The sequence below is a fragment of the Lissotriton helveticus genome, chromosome 2_1 (genome assembly GCF_964261635.1).
Source record: "Lissotriton helveticus chromosome 2_1, aLisHel1.1, whole genome shotgun sequence".
Classification (NCBI taxonomy): Eukaryota; Metazoa; Chordata; class Amphibia; order Caudata; family Salamandridae; genus Lissotriton; species Lissotriton helveticus.
The window spans coordinates 1,403,304,417-1,403,327,819 of NC_136059.1; the positions used below are offsets into that span (position 1 = coordinate 1,403,304,417).

General features: G+C 47.2%; 1 protein-coding gene across 1 annotated transcript in view; it reads right to left on the reverse strand.

Moving 5' to 3' along the window:
* The window catches only part of LOC144820262 (neuronal acetylcholine receptor subunit beta-3-like), a 398,753-nt gene that overhangs the window by 156,237 nt on the left and 219,113 nt on the right, over positions 1 to 23,403 (reverse strand). The window contains exon 4 of the mRNA XM_078677851.1: positions 6,315 to 7,197. Coding sequence (XP_078533977.1) covers positions 6,315 to 7,197 — 883 coding nt within the window. The remainder of the gene's footprint in view (positions 1 to 6,314; positions 7,198 to 23,403) is intronic.

Below are 23,403 nucleotides of genomic sequence, written 5' to 3' on the forward strand. Positions count from 1 at the left end.
CACCCTCTGGCTCACCCATGTCACCCTCTGTGTCATCACAGCACCCTCTGGTTCACCAGTGTACATTATTGGGGCAAAGCAAAGCACTGCCATCCTCTGTCAACACTGGCACTCTGGTTCACCCATGCCACCCTCTGGCTGGCACACCCATGCCACCCTCGGTGTCATCACAACACCCTCTGATTGACCAGTGAGTGCACACCTGCTAAGTGCTTTAAGTTTTGCAAACAACAACACCTGCCCTGCCCCAACTGACATTAATGAAGGCTGGCACCTGCTTGTCTGCTCCCTTTCCTTTTTGTTGCAAATGCAATGTAAATTTTTTTTAACAGGATGCAATGGCATACTTGTAACTATTCTGTGACTGTCAGAGCAGGGTCACACAATAGTTGCAAGTAGGCAACCGGATTCTGGAGGGCCCCTTCAGGAAGCACTACAGGTAAATGGTTACAAATGATGAGCTCGAACTTTTGCACCTGCTCGTTGGTTTTGCTTTTGCAAAACTCGTTTTTCGGTAATTTTGCCCTATTCGCGAGGCGCGGCGTAGTGCGAACTCGCCCGTGGAAGCCGCGAACTCGTGCGAGTTACCCCAAGGTTGAGTATGGGCGCCGCCATTTTGTTTGCGTGACGTATTTCCGTTTCCGCCCGCTATGTGTAATCTCGCGCAATGCGCGCCTTGCGAATGCAGGTTCGCACGAGTTCGCGAGAGAAATCGCGTGCGAACTTACTTACGCGCACGTGATCGGGCCGCCATCTTGTTTTTCATTCATTCCTATGTGTCTGGGTATGGTGTTTCTATCCTCTGTATATCTCTGCCATCCTTTGCTTGTTTTAATATTTTTTTGATCTATTTAACTTATTTTCTATCCCTCTATTTTTCTAGATCTATATTTTTGTGTTTTAGGCTACTTTTGTTTACTTTTCAACTACTTTTTTAAACTTTTATTTCCTTCTTCCCTACTCTTATTCTTTTTCATTTTGTCTCTTCTTTACTGCTAACACCTGCCCAGAACATGGTCAAGACAGCTGTCAAGCTGCCCAAGACGGGCACCGCAGCCCGTGCCCGGCTCCCGTGTGGTCGCTTGAGGGCGGAAATGGTGGTGCCCCGGGAGATCTTCAGCCCTGAGGAGGTGGGCGCACTTGTTTTTTATGTGCAGCGCCGTCTCCCCAGGACCATCGCGGCAGGCGGCAGGATCGCTGCTGGTTACACCAACAGCCAGGAGCGACGGAAGCGGTGGGGGCAGGTGTGCCGGGCCCTTTTTAAGATCACGGGGGTCCAGCGCACCTACAATCAAGTCACCCACCGCTGGACCGATATCCTGGACCGAGAGCGTGACCTGCTAGACGTGCTGGGAGTGGAGGTCCCCGGGCTTGGTGAGTAGTAGTAGCAATTTTTTCATCACTCACTACTCTGTTTTTTCCCTGGGCATAATGGATGACATCAGAGCACAGTGGGTGCAGGCCTATGGCACAAAGCACACAAACTGGCTTACAAATGGCCCCTAGACCCCCACTCACACGGGACCAGACAATAAAATGGCCCCCACCCACATAGCAAGCCCCCAACACCACCCCAAAAAGTCCTAAAACACACAAAAATCACCACAATCCAATGCCATCCATGCCCTGGCCAGAATCATGTTAAAAAAAAATTCAACAAAACAGTTGTATCATGCATGCACCCATAAATAAGCCTGGTGGTTTTCAATTCATGTGCAGAATTGTAGTTTTTACAATTTCGCGAGTGCGAGATTGTTGCTGCGCGGGACACGAGCAGTGCGAACACAAGCAAAAACATCCTCAGCTAGCGAACTTGCAGATTTTCCCCCCAAAAAAGTCGAAAAAAAGCAACACACACAAAAATCACCACAAACAAACATCAACTTACTTCTTTGTGAAATCAAATTTCGAATCCAAAAGTATTCCAAAAGGCCTCAAATCCAAATATCCAGCAGCAACCACAAAAAGTAATCCTTCCCAGTCAAGATCGAAATCAAAGTGGCCAGGAAATGGAGGAGCTTGCTGGACAGGAACAGGAAGTTGGAGACTGGGGCACTTCCTTCACCCCACCCCTATGGGAGGAGCTTGCTGGACAGGAACAGGAAGTTGGAGACTGGGCCACTTCCTTTACTAATTTTTGTACTTTCGCTAGTGCGAGATTGTTCCTGCCCGCGCCGCGGACCGCGAGCAGTGCGAACACAAACAAAAAATCCGCTTCGCGCAGATTTGCGTATTCTCACCACATCCGCGAGAGTTCGCGGATTGCGGATTCTCCGAAAATACGAAAAATCCGCGAGCGTAACGGATTTTACGCCCATGCTTACTAACTATATATACCTACTGGCGACCGCCAGTAGGTAATATATATATATATATATATATATATATATATATATATATATATATATATATATATATATATATATATATATATATATATATATATATATATATATATATATATATATCTCCAAACACGCAGCTCGAATCCCCGAGCTGGTCACCAAGTAAGGACACTCCAGCCAGTTTTCTTTGTCTCTGCGTTTGGTTTATTTTCACACACACACTCAGTCAACAAACGCGTTTCGGCGTTGCCGCCTTCGTCAGTGTATATATATATAGATAGATATATAGATATATGGTTAACCCCATTGGGGTAATCCTAAACGAGTGTCAAAAACATGAAAACAAACAGTCATCATTTGCATCCACAATGGGGGTCACTTATTTACATCAAGGAGAACACTACTGCAACCAGAAGTCATATACACATATTTAAATGGGTCAGAGTTTTTAAGGTCGACGACGTTCCGATCTGTGATTAATGCAGGGTCATCATTAGGACTTCAAAATACATGCCTGAATACATTTACTGGTGTGCAAATAGTAAATGTAATCTTATGAATAATTAACAACACATGGAGGAAATTGGGAAGAAGAAAAGGGGGAAAATAGAAAAAGCAGATTTTGGACATATCTACCATTTTGAGCAAGAGAATGCAGTTGTACTAAGGTAAAGCTTGACATATGTAATAAACATGCCGATAAACTGCTGAACCGGAGCTGTACATCCGCCACAGCGCATTTAGACCCTCACGGGTGAGTAATGCACTTTAAACACCATGATTGATTGATTGATAATGGTGTAATTGCCCCATAGGCAGTGAAAAAGCAATTAACCACACTAAAACCGGCCAAGAAGGAAAACAGACGAAGTCCTAGGTGCACTGAAATTGGTATTCTATCATGCAATTTCTATAAAGCGACCTATAATACTGTGTGATAACAAAATTTAATTACTTCCCACCCTATAACCCTATGAACCCAACAACCTGCACATAAAATTTAAATAAAAAAAATAGGTACACTATTAACATAGTTATTTATTAAGTAAAAAAACAATATTCATAAAAAATTAATCATTAATTTATTATAATTGAATTACTTTCCACCCTGTGCCCCAAAACACTTACAACCCGCCATCGTACTAAAAATAACAAAAATGTCCTACATTTAATTTAATAACTGCAACCATTTTTACAAATGCATTAAAAACATAAACAATAATTATACAAAAAATTACATCATAAACATTTAAAATATATACCAAAATACATAACATTAATTAAAAAATGATATCATAAATAACTATAATTTTGTAATCAATATTAATGACTTCAGTATTTTAAAAATCAATATTAATTACCGTAAAATCGATATTCTTGACGACTGTATTCTTGCTGACGATATTTCCAAATCACGATATTTTTTAATCATTATTTCTGCAAGTCGATATTTCCAGCTTGATATTTTGTCTCAACATCAAATACAGCTTACTACATGTAATAAGGAAAGCCCAATGTTTCCTATGGGAGGGGTAGGCCTCACTGTAGCGAAAAATGAATTTAGGAGTTTTTCACTGCCAGGGCATGTAAAACTTAAAAGTACATGTTCAAACTTGAATTTACACAGCACCCGGCCCTATGGGCTACCTTGGGCCTACCTTAGGGGTGACTTACAAGTAATTCATTGGAGTTTACAGCTTGGCAAGGGGGTTTAAGTGCCAAGTCTCCATGGCAGTTTAAAACTTCATTTAAGCTGCAGTGGCAGGTCAGGGACATGTTGCAAGGTGCTACTTAAGTGGGTGGCACAATAAGTGCTACAGAACCAATAGTAGCATTTAATGTACAGTCCTTGGGTATATGGTATAACACTCTACAAGAGACTTATCAGTAAATACAAAATTCCAATTGGGTATTAACTAATCTAACCATGTTTTAGGGGAGTGAGCACAAGCACTTTAACACTCCTTAGCTGTAGAAAAGTGCACCGAGTCCTAAGGTCAACAAAAACGGATTCAGCAATAAGTGGAATGTAAAAGGAAAAACGTTAGTGAGTGACCCTACAGAGAGGTCAAGGTCCAACACCTGTTCTATACTTCTTGTCATTTCTCTCCCCCTCTCTCTATCTCTCTCTACCTAGCATCCCTTTATTTGGCATCATGTACCTCTGTCTACCTCAAGCTGCCTTTAGCTCTCTCTAATGCACCTCTTTTTCTACATTGCCTTTTTCTACCTCACTCCTTGGAGTACTATACTCCTCTGCCTATCTCTACATTTCCTTCTCCCTATCTCTCTCTCTCTACCACACGCTAACACTTTACCTATTTCTCTACCTACATCTTCCTCTTTCTACTTTCTTCAGGCTACTGCACCCTTCTCTATTAACTTTACTTCTCTAACTACCACACTGATATATCTACATAATTACTATCTATACCCGTACTTCATTTACTTCACATCTCTCACTGTACACTTCTCTTTAGTACTCTGTCCGTCTTTTTTAACCTGTCTCATCCCATTTTTCTTACCAAACAAGGCTACCGGTGACTAGCTGACGAAGTGCACACATATAAAGAGGAGAGGAGTAACAAGCAATGATAGGAGAAATTAGTTGAAGGTTATTAGGCTTTAAACAATGGAATGGTGAAAATCCTCAGACCAGTGCTTTGATATTCACTATTTTAGCGAAAAGGGAGTACTGTAGATAGTTATATGTGTGACTAGTTCGCCAACTAAAGCTACAATTTCTAGTGCCATGTGCAAATGTCTTATTTTAAAACAATACACTTGTTCACTAAACATCTACCAAGTCACCTTTAGCAAGTTTACCTACAATGGGAGTAACAAGATGGTTAGGCTCTGAATTACCCATAAAATGTTTTTGTTGCAAATATAAAAACCTAGAATCCAACTCAAAAAGGAATGGCTTTCTCAGAGCTTTCTCAGAATTTATTTTGCTACTATATGGCTGGCAGGCACCAGGCAGCTTCAACATTCAACTGTTTCTGTGTGTATCTGTTTCTAAATGTTTAACATATAATTTAATATTGTTTGACATAATGAAAGCTTGAAGGAGCCACAGGAGGTAATAAGTATAAAGGGCATCATTACGATGTCAGCTGAAGTTGCCTCTGACCGACATTGCCGCGGTTTCTGAACCGACCGACCTCCAGTCGGCGGTCCCAACACCAAAATTATGATGAGACCGCACATGGTGTGGTTGCAAGCTCCCATTTCTATATGGGAGTCTGGGCTCCTGTCAGAAACCGGCTGCAGCACAAGCTCCCATAGAGAAATGGGAGTTTTTGTTAATACCTGCACCACATGAGGGGTCCTGCCAGGTGCCCCCAAAATCGCTGATTTCCAACAGACTTTTCATGTCGGAAAGCCAGACATGAAAAGCCTGTTGGAAATTGAACACGTAATCCTGATGGTGGAAACATCATCCTTAAGGAATTAAGTGTCAGTTCCGACTGGAATCCAGCAGGAATGACCAGCTGGTTTGAATTCTAACTGCTGTAATCATAATACGGCAGTCAGAATTCAAACTGAGGATGTTGGGCGGAATCCTAATCGACATCCTAATAAGGGCCAAAGTTGTTCCAAACTAGGAGCCTCAAAATATATATCTTGCCTTGGCCCCCACAAATCCTTAAGCTGTCACTGGTCCCTACTACTCTTAGTGAATGAAATGAATAATTGTTCTTCAGAGAACTGAAAGCTATGTCAATTAATATAAGGTGTATATATGGTGGACGAAAAAAAATCACAAGTCTTTTCACTACATATTCATGTTGAAATTCTGAAAACATGCCCACATGAAGGAGTGAAAGTGATGAATAAGTAACGGCATCTGAAGCTCATAAAGAAATACAATACAGATTCAATAGTAACCATAAAACATTCAGGAAACAATACCGAAGTATACTGTGGCCACTGAAAAATACAAATGGTAAGTCTGCTGTCACTTACCTGTCTGATAAAGTGCTCCTTTTTCACATGCCCTGAGATGTACCTTATTGAATTTGCAGCTTTTTCCAAAAAGGAAATTAAGACTTTTTCTCCATCTCTCATTTTAACAAGTTTTTGTTTTCCTGATGACTTTGCTTTTATTGCTGGAATATTTTCTTCAGTGTCGGAGAAACAATAGCGATCCATGTGTCCTTTCATGCACAACAGTTTGGGCAGTTTTTGCAGGAATAGTGCTTTCACCCAGGGAGCCATCGGATGATATGTTGCTGATGATCGGTGGTGAACATTGATTACAAAAACTGTGACAATGATGGAGAGGGTGACGAAGATCATGATGAATAGCAGATATTCCCCTATCAGCGGGATCACCTTGGAAGAGGAAGGGATAATTTCTTCTATGACCAGAAGAAACACTGTGAGGGACACCAGGACTGAGGTGGATAATGAAAGCTTTTCCCCTTCATCAGAAGGCAAGTAAAATACAAGCACGGTCAAAAATGACAATCCAAGGCAAGGGACTATCAGAAAAAGGGTGTAAAATAATGGAAGGCGCCTCAAGACAAAGGAATAGGTGATAAATGGATAGGAATAAATTCCATCCGTTCTCTTCCCTTTCATCCCAGAAGCATTGATGATTTCCCATTCCCCGTTGTCAAAAAAGTCTTTCCGGTCTACATTTTGGTCTATCAGAATGAGGTCCACCATGCTCCCATCATAGGTCCAGGACCCGAATTTCATAGAGCAGTTCTGCCGATCAAATGGGAAAAAGGTCACATCCATCGTACATGAGCTTTTATAACTTGCTGGTGGTGTCCATATGACTGTCCCGTTGTGCTTTATTACAGCTTTTGTCATCAGCGAGCCTTCAAAACGTCCATCAGCACTGAAAGGAAGGTGCAAGATCTTGATAACACATCTTACAAAAATCATTCATGAATACATTAACATACATTTTCCTTGTACAATATTTAATTGATATCCCACCCCAGATTCAATTTTGCAAATGTGGATAAGTAAACAACTATATGAGAGGGTCACACACTCTATTTATTTACACCTATATATAGCCGAAGGATGGGCCACCGTTGGTAATGAACACCTTTACACAAGCGCTGAGCAATTGAAAACTAGATTGATTTTAAGTCACAGCTTTAATGATTCCAAACCAACACGCTTGTGTCAGGCATCTGACAAAAGACTAATGATTTTGTTGTAAAGATGACGCTTGAGGCAGGAAAAAGGTAAGAACAGTCTTTAATCTGTCACCCACTCTCCAAGACTGCCTGAGGGATGCCAACATTCCAAGGCAAGCTCTGGTGGGACATACCAACAGGGGGAGGGTGAAAAGGGGGAAAAAGGATGTAAAACCTGAATGTGTAACAGGAAGGAAGATTACAACACATCTTCCTTCGTTAATGTAAGGAAAGAACAGGTGATGTCAGGAAAGAGAAGTCGTGGAACCAGCATACAACCTGGAGAACATGTACCCAATGATAAGGGAATAGGGTGGGGAGGAGAATAGGGCATCCACCACTGACAAAATACAGTGACGTATAGAGCAACACAAGTTTAAACAGGATAGCAAAAGTTCATAGGTCACCAAAGTAGAATTTCCATCTCAAAAAACTTCCTAACAAAATGACCTGAAATTACACTAGAAAGCATATCCTATACATTCCACAGCATAGCAAACCCACTCTGCAAAAAGTGTAAAGGCAGATGCTAAATCTAATTATCAGTACTTAGACAAACTTGATCTACCTTATTAGGGTCAAGCATTATTCCTAGCTCTTTTAAATGGTGCCAGCCTAATATTTTTGACCCCTCATTTACAATATAAACCAAACCACTGGTGGACCTTCCTCTGAATTCTATATCCATCTCTACCATGCCCACCAGGTGTATGGGTTCCCCAGCATAACTAGTAGGCGATACATCAGGATTTACCACCATTTAGACTGGAAGTACTAAACAGATCATCCATCTCATGTTGATTGATCATCGTAAATGGAGAACAAGAATCCGCATAAACGATCAAAGGTTTTTTGTTCAAGAGAATGGTACATTCCGGATACAGATGTTGCATAGTATCACTCTCAAAAGTCTTCACATCCACATTTTTCACTTGAAATGCGTACCGAGGAGAGTACTTCATTGCTAACAAGTTTACCTGGTTGTTCTCCCCCTCTCTGCACACTCTTGCAAAGTGTCCCTTCCTGTTACAGTTCATACATGTTGCATTGCGGGCCATGCAATGAACATTGTTCGCAAGGTGGTTACTGCTGCCACACCTAAAACACTTTAACCCTTCGGTAACACTCATAGGTTTTTCTGTCTTGACTTCTCTTGCTTTGACTTTCAAAATCTCACTGTCATTGTTGTCATCCTGATACCCTTTGGCATTAACTACACTACAGACCGGTTCTTTGGGTGGGTTCATTTCTAAAATGCACTTAGCTGTATGTTCAATAGACTGTGCCATACTGATAGCTTCTCTCAAGGACGGGTTTTTGGATAAGAGTTTCTCTCTAATGCAGGGATTGTGAGTACACCTTACTAACTGATCCCTGATGGGATGTATGACGTTACAACGCATGCATTTACATCGCATGCCTTTACAACGTAAGTATTACAACGCAGTCCATTACAACGCATAGTGCTTTTGGGCGCTGGATAGTGAATAGTTTAATTTACTATTCCAACTCCAGTCCCCGTGGACACTAGGGAAGGTTATTGGATAGTAAATTAACCTATTCCCTATCCTAGAGCGCCCCCCAGAGCAATGCGTTGTAATAGTTTGCGTTGTAAAAGTTGCGTCGTAATGGTAGTGCGTTGTAAAAGTTTCGTTGTAAAGGCTGTTCACCCCCTGATGAGGGAGTCGTTCAGTTCCCCAAACTCACATAATTGAGTTAGACCTCTGCGAGCCGCAATGTAATTGCTAACCGATTCTTGTTTACCCTGCAATCGAGTAAAGAACTTGTGCCTTTCTAGGACCACGTTTACTTTGTCACCAAAGTGACTTTCCAACTTCATAAGAGTGATTTTGAAAACATCCAAATCAACCTCATCATCTTCTAGCTCAGGATCAGGTAGGGTATCTTTCTACCTTGGACCCCAAGGTTGTGCAACAGAACATGTTGTTTTCGAACAGCAGAGAACGTTTCCCCCCCCATTGCAATAAGGTAGGAATCGAACAGGTTAATCCAATCCTTCCAATGGATTTCAGTATCCCCAATTCCATTTAAAAAGGAGGGAGGTTGACTCATGGACGATGCAGCCATGGAGGAACGTGGGGAAAAATTCACTAAAATCAAAGACAGAGAGAAAAGTACAATGTACGTGCTAACTATATAAGTTTACTTGGAGGTACAGTGGCACTCAATGGCTAGAGGTCCTACCACGTTTAATACATCCAGCAGGTAAGGGGTGGAAGGGGTATAAGTACACTTAACTGAGGGGGGCGCACTTAATATGAACACCATAAAGTACTCTATTGACGTACCAACAGTACAAACTGAATATATATGAAGTACTAAGGGTACATGTAAATACTATCTGAATAGGATGTCACAGGTTGTACTGTATCACTGAGGGTATGAATATGATGTACCAAAAGGTCAAAACGCCCCAACAATAAACAAAAATACAATCAGAGCATGGTATCCTGAAAAACTAAGAGGAAAACACAGGAGAACAGAAGTAGGCAATTACCCAGGGATGTAGGAGTCCCTGTAAGGATACTACAAGTTGATTGACTTAAAGTAGAATGTTTACATGTCCTATATAGAATGGGTTTATACTCAGGCAATACCGCATATAGATGAAGATATAAATGGTGCGTGAATCACCGTGAAGAATGGGTTGTATGACATCAGAACGCATGCTTTTACCACGCATGCCATTACAACGCAGTTTTTACAACGCAAGTCGTTACAACGACTTGCGTTGGGGTTCGTTGGATAGTGGAATAGTTTAATTTTCTATTCCAACTCCAGTCTCCGTGGATAGCAGGGAAGGTGTTGGATAGAAAATTAAGCTATTCCCTATCCTACAGCGCCCTCCAGCGCAAGTCGTTGTAATGACTTGCGTTGTAATGGTTGCGTTGTAATGGTAGTGCGGGGTAAAAGTTGCGTTGTAAAGGATGTTCCCCGAAGAATGTAGTGACTCATTGGCAAGAACACTTGCTCAAAAGTGGACAGAGTTGCTTGAATAAGTAAATACGTCCATAAAATGTTAGTAAGGTGTGCGTATCACCATTGAGACACCCACTCAAAAATAATGGTATAAAGAATCTCCTTGCAGCTCACTTTTTCGTGGCCCCTAAAATGTTCCAACAATGAAAAGTATATGTTGCTTCAGGACGACGAGAAAGGAAAACAAAAAGTCTTACTTGGGTTCTTTGAGTGTAAATTGACACGAGGGATATGAAGACAGCTTCTCTGTCAAACCGAAGGAACTCCCTGAAGAGGCGGCCCTGAGGAGCTGGAGTGCCGGTTGAGCCTCAGAGCTATGGATTACTTCTGGAGGTAGTAGACTCGAGAGGGCGGAAAAAGGGAGAACACACAGGCTGCTGCTCAGACTTGTACCTCACATAACGCGGAAATACCGGAACATGCGGCTGGGGCGTAAACATCCGCGTCAGTCAGGATGAACAGCCAGTGCACCGGAAACCCTTCTGAGGATACTAGAAACAACCTTGCCTTCCCCACGGGCACAACAGCGGGGAAACGAGCATGGGGGGGGCTACGTTGGATGTTCTGTGAGGAGAACCATAAAAGGAAACTGCCGGCCCCAGAGACACCTACCCCGTAACTGTAGGATGACCGGAGCCGCGCAGCTGCTGACAGGATTGAAGGCTATCAGAACCGGCAAGGAGGGGCAACCTGGCACTCACGAACAACGAGGACTTGGTACGTGGCAAAGGAGTATCCGATGACAGAATATCACTTCTCAAACTTGCACACGCGAACAAGAGGAATAATTCACTAGCAGCAGGGCAGCCGCTGACAAGGCATTTGCCTCACAGGAACCTCGCCAAGGGTCAATCACACAGCGTAAAATACAGGGTCCAGCACAGGCAGGGATGTAGCATCAGATGGCACGATCTGTATTGAGAAACGACGGATCCACAGCCGTACTCACGCTTCCATGGACCCTTGAGTAGCTGAAGGTAGAACCACCGTTCTCCACCAGGACCCTCACCATCTGCAGGAAACAGCACAAGTATCACCGAAGTACTGGTCACCAAGGACTATTCATCTGTCACCTCATCAACATCAGAAGGTAATCTTCTTCACATAGTACATCAAATTCACCTTGAACCCGAAACAAATGAAGAGAGTACTGAAAGGGGAGGTGACAGCACGGCCCCCTGCGCCGGTTTCGTCGCCAGTGTTGTAAAGATGACGCTTGAGGCAGGAAAAAGGTAAGAACAGTCTTTATTCTGTCACCCACTCTCCAAGACTGCCTGAGGGATACCAACATTCCAAGGCAAGCTCTGATGGGACATACCAACAGGGGGAGGGTGAAAAGGGGGAAAAGAATGTACCACCTGAATGTGTAACAGGAAGGAAGATTACAACAGATTTGAATTAGGAGCAGTTGTCAATTTCAAACACTAAAAGGACGTTCAATCAGGAAATTACTACACAAGGTTTCTTAAGAATTCTGTACACCTTTCTTGGACTGGAACATCAGAAGATGACGGTTTATGCAATCATCGTGGGAAAAAACATTGTTTATAAATCTTTTATTCCAGTATCCATAAAAAAGCAATACAGTTGTTGAATAACTTGAAATTTGTTATAGTAAGAACAATGGTGAGTACAATGTTTTTTTCCCTTTACTGCAAGATTTAGCTACTTTTTATGACTCAGTGGGCAGGAATGCAATAAAGTTGCAGCTTAGTTTGGACACACCACCATTCGAACCATAGATATGTGAAATCAGGTCATGCATCCCTGTTAACGCTAAAACACCAGAGAGATGATCATGAATAAAACAATCAGCACCCCTTATCCTATGACCCAAGGGGCTCGTCCTTTGTTATACCTACTAGAATTTGGGAAAAGGCCTGGCATTTAGCCAGAAACTGCTCTTTGCCCCTCTGCCCAATTGCAATTTTAGTCATTTCCTGGATGAGGTCAATGGTGATGTGATAAGCGCTGTCACCTCTGATGACATCAATAATCTGTGAAGTCATGAGCAGGTCATTTGGCAGGGTAATACTTGCGTACTTCACCACTACTCTTAAATTTTGTTGTTTTCACGGACAGGGAGTCTAACCAAATTTTCCTGGGTCAAAACGTGAACATCTTCCCCTTGTTTTGATATATCTATTGTGATTAGGATATATTTGCAATGCTAGGCTATCTCTCCTAATTTATGATTGTTGATTGAACCTTGGTGTCATAGTGCCTTATATTTATGTTGTATATGATTGCACACTCACTAGAGCATTGCATCATTTGCATTCTGAATATAAATGTCACTTTTATAATTACAGAGAATTTTCATAAATGCACATTTTGAATGAAATCCATGTCAGACTATTTCATTGCTTATCCTGAACTGAAATTAATTCTCTCAAGTGTTTAAGTAATTGCATTGATTGTGGGACTCATGAGTTACCCAATTGAGTCCTACCTACTAAATGATGCCCGCAGCACTATGTATATATATATCTATCGAATTTTAACATTTTGTTTCTGCTTTCAAAACGGAACCGTTCTTTTGTTTTAATAATGGTTATTTTTAGTCTTTTATTGACATACTATGGCCCTTGGCCAAAGGACAACTAGATATTAGTGGCATTTAGCCATGCACAGTGGGATCTGGGCATAGGCTGTAGTCCCTAGTCACAGTGTGCAAGCGTACCTGCCCCAGGACTTGTTGTGAACAGCTTTGGGCCCATACTGGGGTGGGGAGGGGAAGACATACCACAGACCAGCTTGTTGGTGTGAAAAAGGCCGCTTTATTGGAAACAGGTGCACCTTACAAATACATACCCTTGGCCTGTGCCGAACAAAACTAAGCCTCACTAAATATATACTTCCTAACATACCCCGCTCCCCCACCCCTAAAATTGGATCCCCCCAGCAACAATTATAAACACCAACTTGCAATTTCCAACTTTCCTACCTACCTAACTATATAATTTCTTATATCTACCCAACTGTAAACCCAGACCTCATAACTCCCCCTTGCACGTTTAGGAAAAACCGCCAACACAAAGGACTACAGAAAAAACACACCAGCACCTGTTCCAGCGACGAATGCGCCATACAATAGAACCCCCCGATGCACCTGGTCCCAACAAGACCACCTCATAAAAACCCCCATCCTACACAATTCTACAACCCAGTAACCACCCCCCAATAAAAGAAACAAAGGGCGGGTGGGCGGGAAACAGATAAACCCCCAGGACACCTACAGCCGGCTGATGGGTCACTACCACCAAAATGGTGGGTAGTTTCCTAAAATGTCTGGCTAAATATGCCCCTAGCCCAAACATAGCCCAAGGCCAGCCCAACCAGCCCAAAAGGAGCCCACAAAACCCAACCAGCCCAACTGAGGTGCTGGCTGCCCAGATAGCCCAAGACCAGCCCAACCAGCCCAAAAGGAGCCCACAAAGCACAACCAGCCCAACTGAGGTGCTGGCTGCCCCTCCCCCAGGGGGAAAATTCCCCAGGAGGGCCAGGCCTCCCGCTCGTCGGCCGCCCCTCCCAAAGCCCTATTTTGGCATGTGCAGCAGGCTCTTGGGTGCACTGTATAGTCTTTGGGCAAGTCATTCACCCAATACTGATACCTTAAGAATTGGCAGTGCTCAGCCTTCGTCGTTTCGGAGTGCAATGGGGCTATAATAGGCCCCAGATCCCACTGCATAAGGCATGTGTTCTCTATGAACATGGTGTGGTCTTTAAAGACTAGTCACCCTGCATAAATCCAAAACTTACTGCCAGGGGTCCTCAGCTACCTGTAGCTGGGGAGGTGGAGACAACATGCGTTTCTCAGGTACAAAGCAGCATTTTGGTTTTCATATCCCCTGGTAGCCGACCCTATCTGAAAGTTGGATTGACCAGAGATGTGCTGCTGTGTTCCAAGTCTAGGGAAATGATAGTTGAGTACCTCCTTCACCCTTACGTGCTAATCTGAGGATTGGCGTTGGGTGTGTCCAAACACACACCGTTCTGAGCTTGTTCCAGCAGGCTTTTAGACTTCAGCACTCACAGTGTGCTTGGTATCCTCTGCCATTCAGACATTAATGAGACTGCAAGTTCTGCCCACACCAAACAGAATTCCACCTGGGCCTTATTCACCATCAGGAAGTTGTTCCTCCCTCATCCATTTTAACATGGTCCCCTACATGTTATGCTTATGAGGTCTACCCAACACATTATGATTCTAGTGTTTCCTGCACTTAATTTTTTGTTAGTCTCAAGTATTATGATGCAGTGACTTTAATGACCAGCTAACTATAAATTGTGCCACCTCCATGCTCTGCTTATGACCTCACAGATTGCATCACTCATGACATGTTCAATGACATCATTGATGACATAACTGGTAAAATCTCAAATGACATAATTGATGACAACACTGGGCACGGTGGGAGCGCAAATTCTAGTTAGCTCAGTATGCTAAAACTGGTGAATTTATCACAGCCAGAAGCACCAGGATTCATTTGCCCCTTGGTTTCCTTCCTCTCTGGCTAAGGAAAGATTAGCCTCTAAAAGACTAGAAAGGAAATGGAGATCTCATTATCTCCTGGATGATAGGGCCACTTCTAAACTAGCCATTAAAAGATAATATAAACTGATCAAAGGAAGCAAAAAAGCAGTATTTTACTAGTAAAATAGAATTGGTAAAAGTGCTTCACTCAAGATTTTTCAGATTGCATAGGGCTTTCTTCATCCCAAAGCCTGTTCACCAATATTTATCCCTCCCAAGAGCTATGCAACAGCCTGTAGAATTTTTCGAAAAAAAAGACTGAAGTTATTCAAACACGGTTTCCAAAATAACAAGTCAAGTCCTGGTGAGCTGCTGGAACTCTTAGGGCCTCATTATGATGTCGGGAGACACCCTTGCAATCTTGGGACCAACCGACCTCCGGCCGGCGGTCCTGCCACCACTATTACAATGTGACCGCAAATGGTGCTGTCGCTTAATCCCATTTCTCCGTGGAAGCTTGTGCTGTGGCAGTAAACCGGCCGTAGCACAAGCTCCTGTGGAGAAATGGGAGTTTTTGTTAACTCCTGCACCGTGTGGCAGGCTCCCCACCGACCAACAACACAATAGGGCCTTAAGTTGTTATCCCCTTGAGCTCTAAGTTTGCATTTGCTGAGTTCAAAGTGATCATGTTGCAGCAATCAAAATCTGCTTTCCAGTTTTGTAAGGCAGGCTTGCACACTGATCCCTGCCCCTACCAATTCTCAAGAAAGCCATTGAAATAGATCCCATTTTAAATTCCATTTTAAACCCGTCATTAAAATTGGCGTAGGTACCTAACAGATGGAAGTTGCCAATTGTTATGCTCCAGTTAAAGAAACCAACAGCAGACAACAAGTCAGACCAATTGAAGACCTGTTTCCCTGCTTCCTGCTCCAGCTAAAATGTTGGAAAAGCTATTTAACTCATAATTAGCAGACCCTTTGGAGAGGTTCAAGCTTCTTCAGTCCCACCACAGCACTCCATAGTCAGCTGTTCTTAAAGTTTCTGAGCCCATAACAATCACTCTTGATAGTGGTAATAATGACGTTGTAATCCTTCTTGATATGTCTTCAGTTTTGACAGTGTGTCACATGATATCAGTTCAGTTCAAAGTCCTTAGTTGGTTCAAACAAATTGACCATAAAAGAGCAAAAGATACAACATCAATAGTTTAAAAACAGCCATACTTAAAATGTAAAATCAAATCAAAACAAATAAACATTCCTTAAAAAAGTGTCTGTAAAAAAATCCATGCTCCACAATGTCATGAGCACGAAATATAATACTTTCCCTGATGCAGACAGTCTAAAAATATAAAACATTGCAAAGACATGAAAACACTCAAATGAGTACACAACAAACTGGAAGAATACCATAACCTTGCCTCATATTTCCTGAAAGGGGAAGTTCCAAGTAACATTCTTTGACTTTTTTTTTTTTTTTTGAAATTTGTTTTATTGTTGCATCAAAGTATACAAGCACAGTGTAGATGATCTGCTGATGTGGCCTCAACATTCAGCCACGAACAGCGAAGCGTGCAACGTTTTCTTGTTTTTATACAACTGGTGCAAATATACATTTCCTTGAGTAATCAGTGCAGGTCGTACAGACATGTCCGCAAGTCGGGAAACAGTGAATCCGCTTCGCCGACAGGGCGGTGGATAATAGCAGGTATGTAGGATCCCGCCTCGTGAGCGTAGGATCGAGGTCTGTACTGTTCATATAGTGATGGCACCTGAGAACGGGGGGGACAAAACTGTGGGAGGGAAGCATGTGGGCGCTAGCAGGGTCTGAGCAGGGGAATGCTGGCGACGGGCGTCAGGGGGGGGCCACGGAGCCAGTCGGTCCGCGCTTCAAGAGAAAAGGGGGGGGAAAAGGGGGAGTGGGCAGGGGGAAAATATCCCTGGTGCATGTGGGCCTCACGGTGGGTGGTACGACATATAAGGGTTTGGTCAGGGTGTGGGGGGTATCGGGAGACTGTCTCGGGAGGGTTGTTGCCATGTAGAGGCTACTGGTCCTCTCGGGCGGGGGGGGGGGAGGAGTAGACGGGTCATCTGCATGTGTGGATTGCCGGAAGCTATGGAGGAGCATGGCCCATTCCATGGATATGGGAGTTTTGCGCGCACCCTTGGCTTCTTCCTCTCTAAGGGCGTCCTCTTCCGCCGCCGCCCATTTACCGACCGCACCCATCCATGCCGCTGCAGGAGGACCCTCCGGGGAACGCCAGCGCATGGTAATGCATCTGTTTGCCAACAGGAGTGCTAGGGACACGAAGCGTCTACGTACCGGGTCTCGCTTAGGAACATGAAAGATGCCTAGTGCGCTGGACTCCCAGGTGGCTAGTGTAGTGAGACCTGTAAGTCCCGCCAAAGTGTCGTGTACCGCCCGCCAAAAGGGGTGAAGGATGGGGCAGCTCCAAAACATGTGTCGAAAATCTGCCGTAGGGGAGCAGCATCTGGGGCAAAGGAATGATGTGGAGGGATAGAACTTCTGCAAGCGCGCTGGGGTGAGGTATGCCCTATGTAGGATATAGTATTGGATGTTCTTGAAGCGGGCGTTCCTAGAGACGCGTTTTGGGGCTTCAAGCGCTTTAGTCCACTCAGAGTCATGTAGCGCGCGACCAATGTCCTCCTCCCATGTAGCTCGCAGCGTCGTAAGGGGAGTGTGTGAGAGTTCCCGGATGGATTTGTATAACCAGGTGATTAAGTGGCGTCCCACCCCCATACGTAGGATTGTATGTATTACTGGATGCGTGTCTGGCTCGCCAGTGCAGAGATTAAAATGGGGTCGGTATCCGTCGAGCAGCTGTCTATGCCTGAGGAATTGGCCTGGGGAGAGTCCGTACTCTGCGACCAGGCGGTCAAACGATTTTAGCTGGCCTCCCTCGAAGAGCGATTCCAGATCTGTGATGCCACAGAGTGACCATTCGGTGAACATTGGAGCGGTGAAGTAGGAGTCCTGCCTGGGGCTGCCTATCAGTGGTAGTAGCGGGGAATACGGAGGGCTATTGGGGGATAACCGGTGGATCCGCATCATGCACCGGCGCGCTATCGCCACCTGAAGGGGGTATGTGCGCCGTGGCTTGGTGCCCGGGAGGAGAAGACGGGTGAGTTCTGGAGTTGCGATTCTGCCGGTCGAAGTGACAGTCTCCTGAGGGTAGCGGTCCGCTGTCCAGTAAGACAGCCATTGGAGTTGCGCCGCGAGGAAATATGCTTCGAAGGATGGAGCTCCGAGCCCTCCTAGCATCGTAGGAAGTTGGAGGGTTTTCAGGGCGACCCTATGGCGGCCCTCGCCCCAGATAAGGGTCCCTAGGAGGGAGTCAACATCGCGGAAGAAGGACCTGGGCGGTATAACCGGTAAATTTGCGAAGTGGTAAAGGAGTCGGGGAAGCATCACCATTTTCGCTAGGGCTATTCGTCCTATCGGGGCCAACGGGAGTTTATTCCAGAAGGCGACAGTCGGCCGTAGACTAGCGAGCACTGCGCGGTGATTACCTTCAAACATGGCTGCTGGAGAATGGTACAAGCGGACACCAAGGTACCGTGGAGCCTCCGCGGACCACGAGAGTTTATGTGGGCCGAGTCCAACTTCTCGGGGGGGTAGGCTCGGGTGTAAGGGGTAGACTGTGGACTTGTCCCAGTTCACCTGTAGGCCCGAGGCGTCTGCAAAGTCCGCCAACGCTGCCCCTATGGGGGCCAGGTCCGTTTCGATGTCTCGGACGTATATGAGGAGATCGTCCGCGTACATGGACACGCAGTGCGTGTCATCCGCGAGAGGGATTCCCCAGTTCACACCCTCCCGGCGCAGTCGAACCGCCAGCGGCTCAACTGCCAGCGCGAATAAGAGCGGCGACAAGGGACACCCCTGTCTTGTGCCCCGCCGAACACCGAATGCTGGTGATATGCGTCTCCCGATACGAACCCGAGTCGTGAGATCGGTATACAGGAGGCGCGTGTACGCCATGAGTGTCGGGCCTATATTGAGTCGCTGCAGGACAGAAAAGAGGTAGGGCCAGGTGAGGGTGTCGAACGCTTTTTCCAGGTCCATGATGAGGCAGGCAGCACGAGGAAATCGGTCACGCACCTGATCCTGAACATGGAAGACTCGGCGGAGATTCTGGGAGGTGTTCCTTCCCGGCACGAAGCCGCATTGGTCTGGGTGGACCAAGGGGCGAATGATCTGCGCATACCGATCCGCCAAGATTTTCCCCAGGATCTTACAATCGGCCGACAGAAGCGTAATGGGGCGATACGACCCCAAGTGAAGTGGATCCCTATGGGGTTTGGGAAAGGTGACTATCACGGACTCCCGCAGTGACTGGGGTAACCTACCTAGATGAAGAGACGCCCCGAACACCTGTGAGAGACGGGGGACCACTAGGGGGGAGAATGTTGAGTAGTATTCTAGTGGGAAGCCGTCCAACCCCGGCGCTTTATTACGGGACATGGCTCGTATCGCCTGGGTGATGTCAGACGGGACAATCGTGGCGTCGAGGGAACGCTTGTCGACGTCCGATATTGTGGGTAAAGTCAGAGGGTCTAGAAAATTGTCCACAGAGGACGGGAAGCCCTGGGCCGGGGTCCCGTACACTTGTGTATAATGGCGCTGGAACGCCAGCAGAATCTCGGCCTGTGAGCGCACCAGCACACCGTCCGGGTTGATAATATCTGTAATGGGCTTGATTTCGGTGTCCTGCCTTGCCATCCAAGCCAATAGCGCCCCGGCTTTGTCTCTGTCTTTATGCACTCTAGAGGCATAAGCCCTAAAATTGTACTTCCGGAGGTCAGCGCAGGCGGTTTGGTATTCCGTCTTAGCCTCGGCCGTAAGTACAGCGTGCTCCTCCGAGTCGTCAGGCCGCTTAGTGAGTGCGGCTAGAGCCTTTTCCGAGGTTAGGAGTGTCCGCTCCAAGGTGCGGCGAACCCCCACCACCTGTTTGATGCATTCTCCCCTAGCCACCACCTTAAACGCGTCCCACTCCACTAGGACCGACGACGCCGTATTCTCGTTATGTGTGAAGTAGTCCTGTATGCTGGTTTTGTGTGTGTCTCTGAACACTGGGTCGGTCAGGCAATCCCTAGGGAGGCGCCAAGTGGGGACCGGTGGGTGGGGGGGGCGCCAGGATAGACGTATAATGTGAGCATCATGATCCGAAAGGATCCGGCCCAGGTAGTCTGTAGACGTGATCTTAGGGAGAATTGGTGCAGAACAGAGGAAGCGGTCTAGGCGGACCCGGAGGTTGTGTGGGATCGAGTGGAAGGAATAAATGCGAGCCAGTGGATGTAGGTGTCGCCATGCGTCGGTGAGCGCCCAATGTGTGACCCATGTCCTAAAGAGCGCTGCCTGCCGGGGGGCCGGGGAATGTGCGGGGGGAGGATGTGAGCGGTCCAGGGCGGGGTCCAGTGTGCAGTTAAAGTCGCCTCCCAGTATCCATGGGACTGTAGTGAACTGGGCCAAAACGCCCGTGAGGTGATCCCAAAATTTATCCTGGTCTATGTTAGGGGCGTAGATGCTGCCGAGGAGTAGTCCCTGCCCGTCCAGTATTCCCTCCAGAAGCGCATACCTGCCCTCTTTGTCTACCACCCGTCGGAGTACCCGGAAGGGAGTACCCGGCCTGACCCAGATTAACGCGCCGCGTGCAAACGCCGAGTATTGTGTGGCACAGAAAGTCCCTCGCCATTTAGACTGTAGGCGAGTGAGTTCGGTAGCGTTCATGTGTGTCTCCTGTAGGAGTGCAATGTTGGCTGACATGCGTCTAATGTAGGCGTAAACAGAATAACGTTTGCTGGGCGTGTGTAGGCCCCGCACGTTCAATGTAAGGATATTAATGTCCGAGCGTGGGATTGCCATTCTTGGGGTGTCGTGGTGAGGATGAGGGCCCCCCCATAGTACCCGAGGGCCTCCAGTGTGTATGTGTCACGTGTATTTCTGCGCGCCAAGCTTCCACAATCGTAGGGGAGGGACTAAGGGGATTAACAACCAGTAGAACTTTGGGTGGGCAACAGTCCCAATACTGAGGATATATCACCGGAGGTGGCATATCCAAACTAGTGTCCCACTAGGGGAGAAATACAACAGGTAACTGCGGGGGTGGTAGCATGTGTCGCTGCCGGCTTGTGCGCGGGTCGGGCTCTTGTAGGAGAAGAGTCCATCGCTCGGTAGCGCATCCAATAAGCAGGCAAAGCAGTCTAGGCTCCTAGACGTCGCGCAACACAGTGGGTAACCATAAGAAGGATACAGTAGTCAATAGTTCATTGTTCATGAAGAGGTGGTAGGTTGGCCGGCCAGAGTAGCGTCCAGTATAGGTGCCGCCAGGAGGGGGGAAGAGATTGGGCCAAATCCCGACATCGTCCCATCGCTGTCTCGGTCTTTCTCTGGGGTGAACAGGTGCGGGTGACCTTCCGGGTCCGATGCTGGAGGTGACGTGTGCAGTTCGGTCACCGCTCGCAGGGCGTCTCGTCGCTCTTGCATGATTTGCGTGAGGTCGGGTGAACCCGTGGGGGAGGACGCCTGGCTTTTGGGGCGGCCAGATCGGGTACGGCTCGTACCACGTCGTCTAGGTCGTCTGGAGTCGTAGTTGCGTGTCTTCTGGGGTCCGGGTTTAGGGATCAGTGGGCAGTGAAGTTCAGTCCAATCCTGTGCCTCCGCCGCCGTAGTGAAGAAAAGGGCCTTTCCTTTGTGTAACACTTTGAGGCGGGCCGGGAACAGCAAGGAGTATTGCAGATCATTAGCACGAAGGCGTCTTTTGACTTCGAGAAAGGTGGACCGTCGTTGTTGGACCTCCCGGGCGTAGTCTGGGAACACCATAACATGTTGATCCTCCACCTGCAGGGGGCCCACTGCCCGGGCCGCACGGAGCACCGCATCGCGGTCTCGGAAGTGCAGGAATTTAGCTAGCATGGGTCTTGGAGGGAGGCCGGGTTTAGGTGCCCGGGCCGGGACTCTGTGGGCCCTTTCGATGGAGAAGTACGGCGATCGCTCACTCTCCGGGGTGAACGATCTGGTCCAGGATTCCATATAGGTCAGAGGATCCGAATTTTCAATCCCTTCCGGCAGGCCCAGGACGCGGATGTTACATCTTCTTGAGCGGCCTTCTAAGTCCACCGTGCGTTCTTCTAGGGCTTCCACGCGGCGTAGGACCTCTCTCATATCTTCCTCTTGCATCTTCACCACAGGTTGTAGCTCTGTCACGGTTCGTTCTCCGTCCTTCACTCTATCCGCCAACTTACGATGTTCATCACGGATCAAACTTATGTCCGTCGTCAGGGCACCCAGTCTCTCTTCCATGGAAAGGCGAGACATTTCGATCGCCGCCAGCACCTGGTCCAATTTTGCCGTCAGCGTAGGGTCTGTTTGCGACGCATTGGGTTGCGTCCATGTCCTGGTGTGTGGCATCTTCTCAACGGCCGTTTCGGGGACCACCGTCCCTTGCGTGGTCTTTGTTCTCCCCATAGGTGTCGTCGCGTGGGCCCCCGGGCTTCCGTGTACTCCGAGAACAGCAGGTCGACGTAGCTGGGTTAGGGGCCGTTCAGTATCAACTGGTCTCTCCTGTCCCCCTCGGCTCGGGGCGGCTCCCCCCGTCCCAGGAAACCTCCACCAGTTCAGGGTGTCTGAGGTGGTCTGCGGCCGTCGGGGCCGAAAGCCTCGGCGTCAGAAGGCCCCCCCCCGGTGTGTGGCACAGTGTCAATACCGGAGGGTCAGAGGTCAGGTGGAGTGATTCCAGGGGGGTACCAGGGCAGTGGACGGCCACCAGTAGTGTCTCGAGTGCGGGGGGGGCACCCCTGCCCCGCGGCGAGGCTCGCGCCGCTCCCGGAGTCTATGCCTCTGTGGGCGCCATCTTGGGGTCAGGCATTCGGGTCCGCCGTCCGGTGCAGTGCAGTGGGGGCACCCTGGATCTCGGGGTCGGCCGGCGGCATGTGTCGCGTCCTCACACGGAGCCCCCGAGGAGGTAGGAGGGCCCTGGGGGAGGGGATGGGAGAAGAGATGGGCACTCACCGCCCTCGTTGGCAGGTCGCGGGCCGCTGAATGGCACACCACCGCGCTGATAGCGCGTCCGTCGACCCTCCGCACCCTGCAGTAGCACGTCGGCCGAAGCCGCAGGTTAATTAGGCACCCGGTGAAGCAACAGCGCCCGAGCAACGGAGCCCCGGTGCGGTGGCCGCCATCTTGCGTGCCGGGGTGCTGGAGCGAGGGAGGGCGTCGTCCGGTGCACACTCCTGGGGGCCAGACCCGCTGGTGCTCCGGGATCTCTCGTGGGTGTCCGCAGGTCTCGTCCCTCGAGGTCGTCCGTTACTGGGTCGGCTCCCGACGGTGTATGGAACCGCAGGACGGAGCCGCGTCCGCCATTTTGGGTTGCGGTGCTTGGCTCCGGTTCTAAACGAGT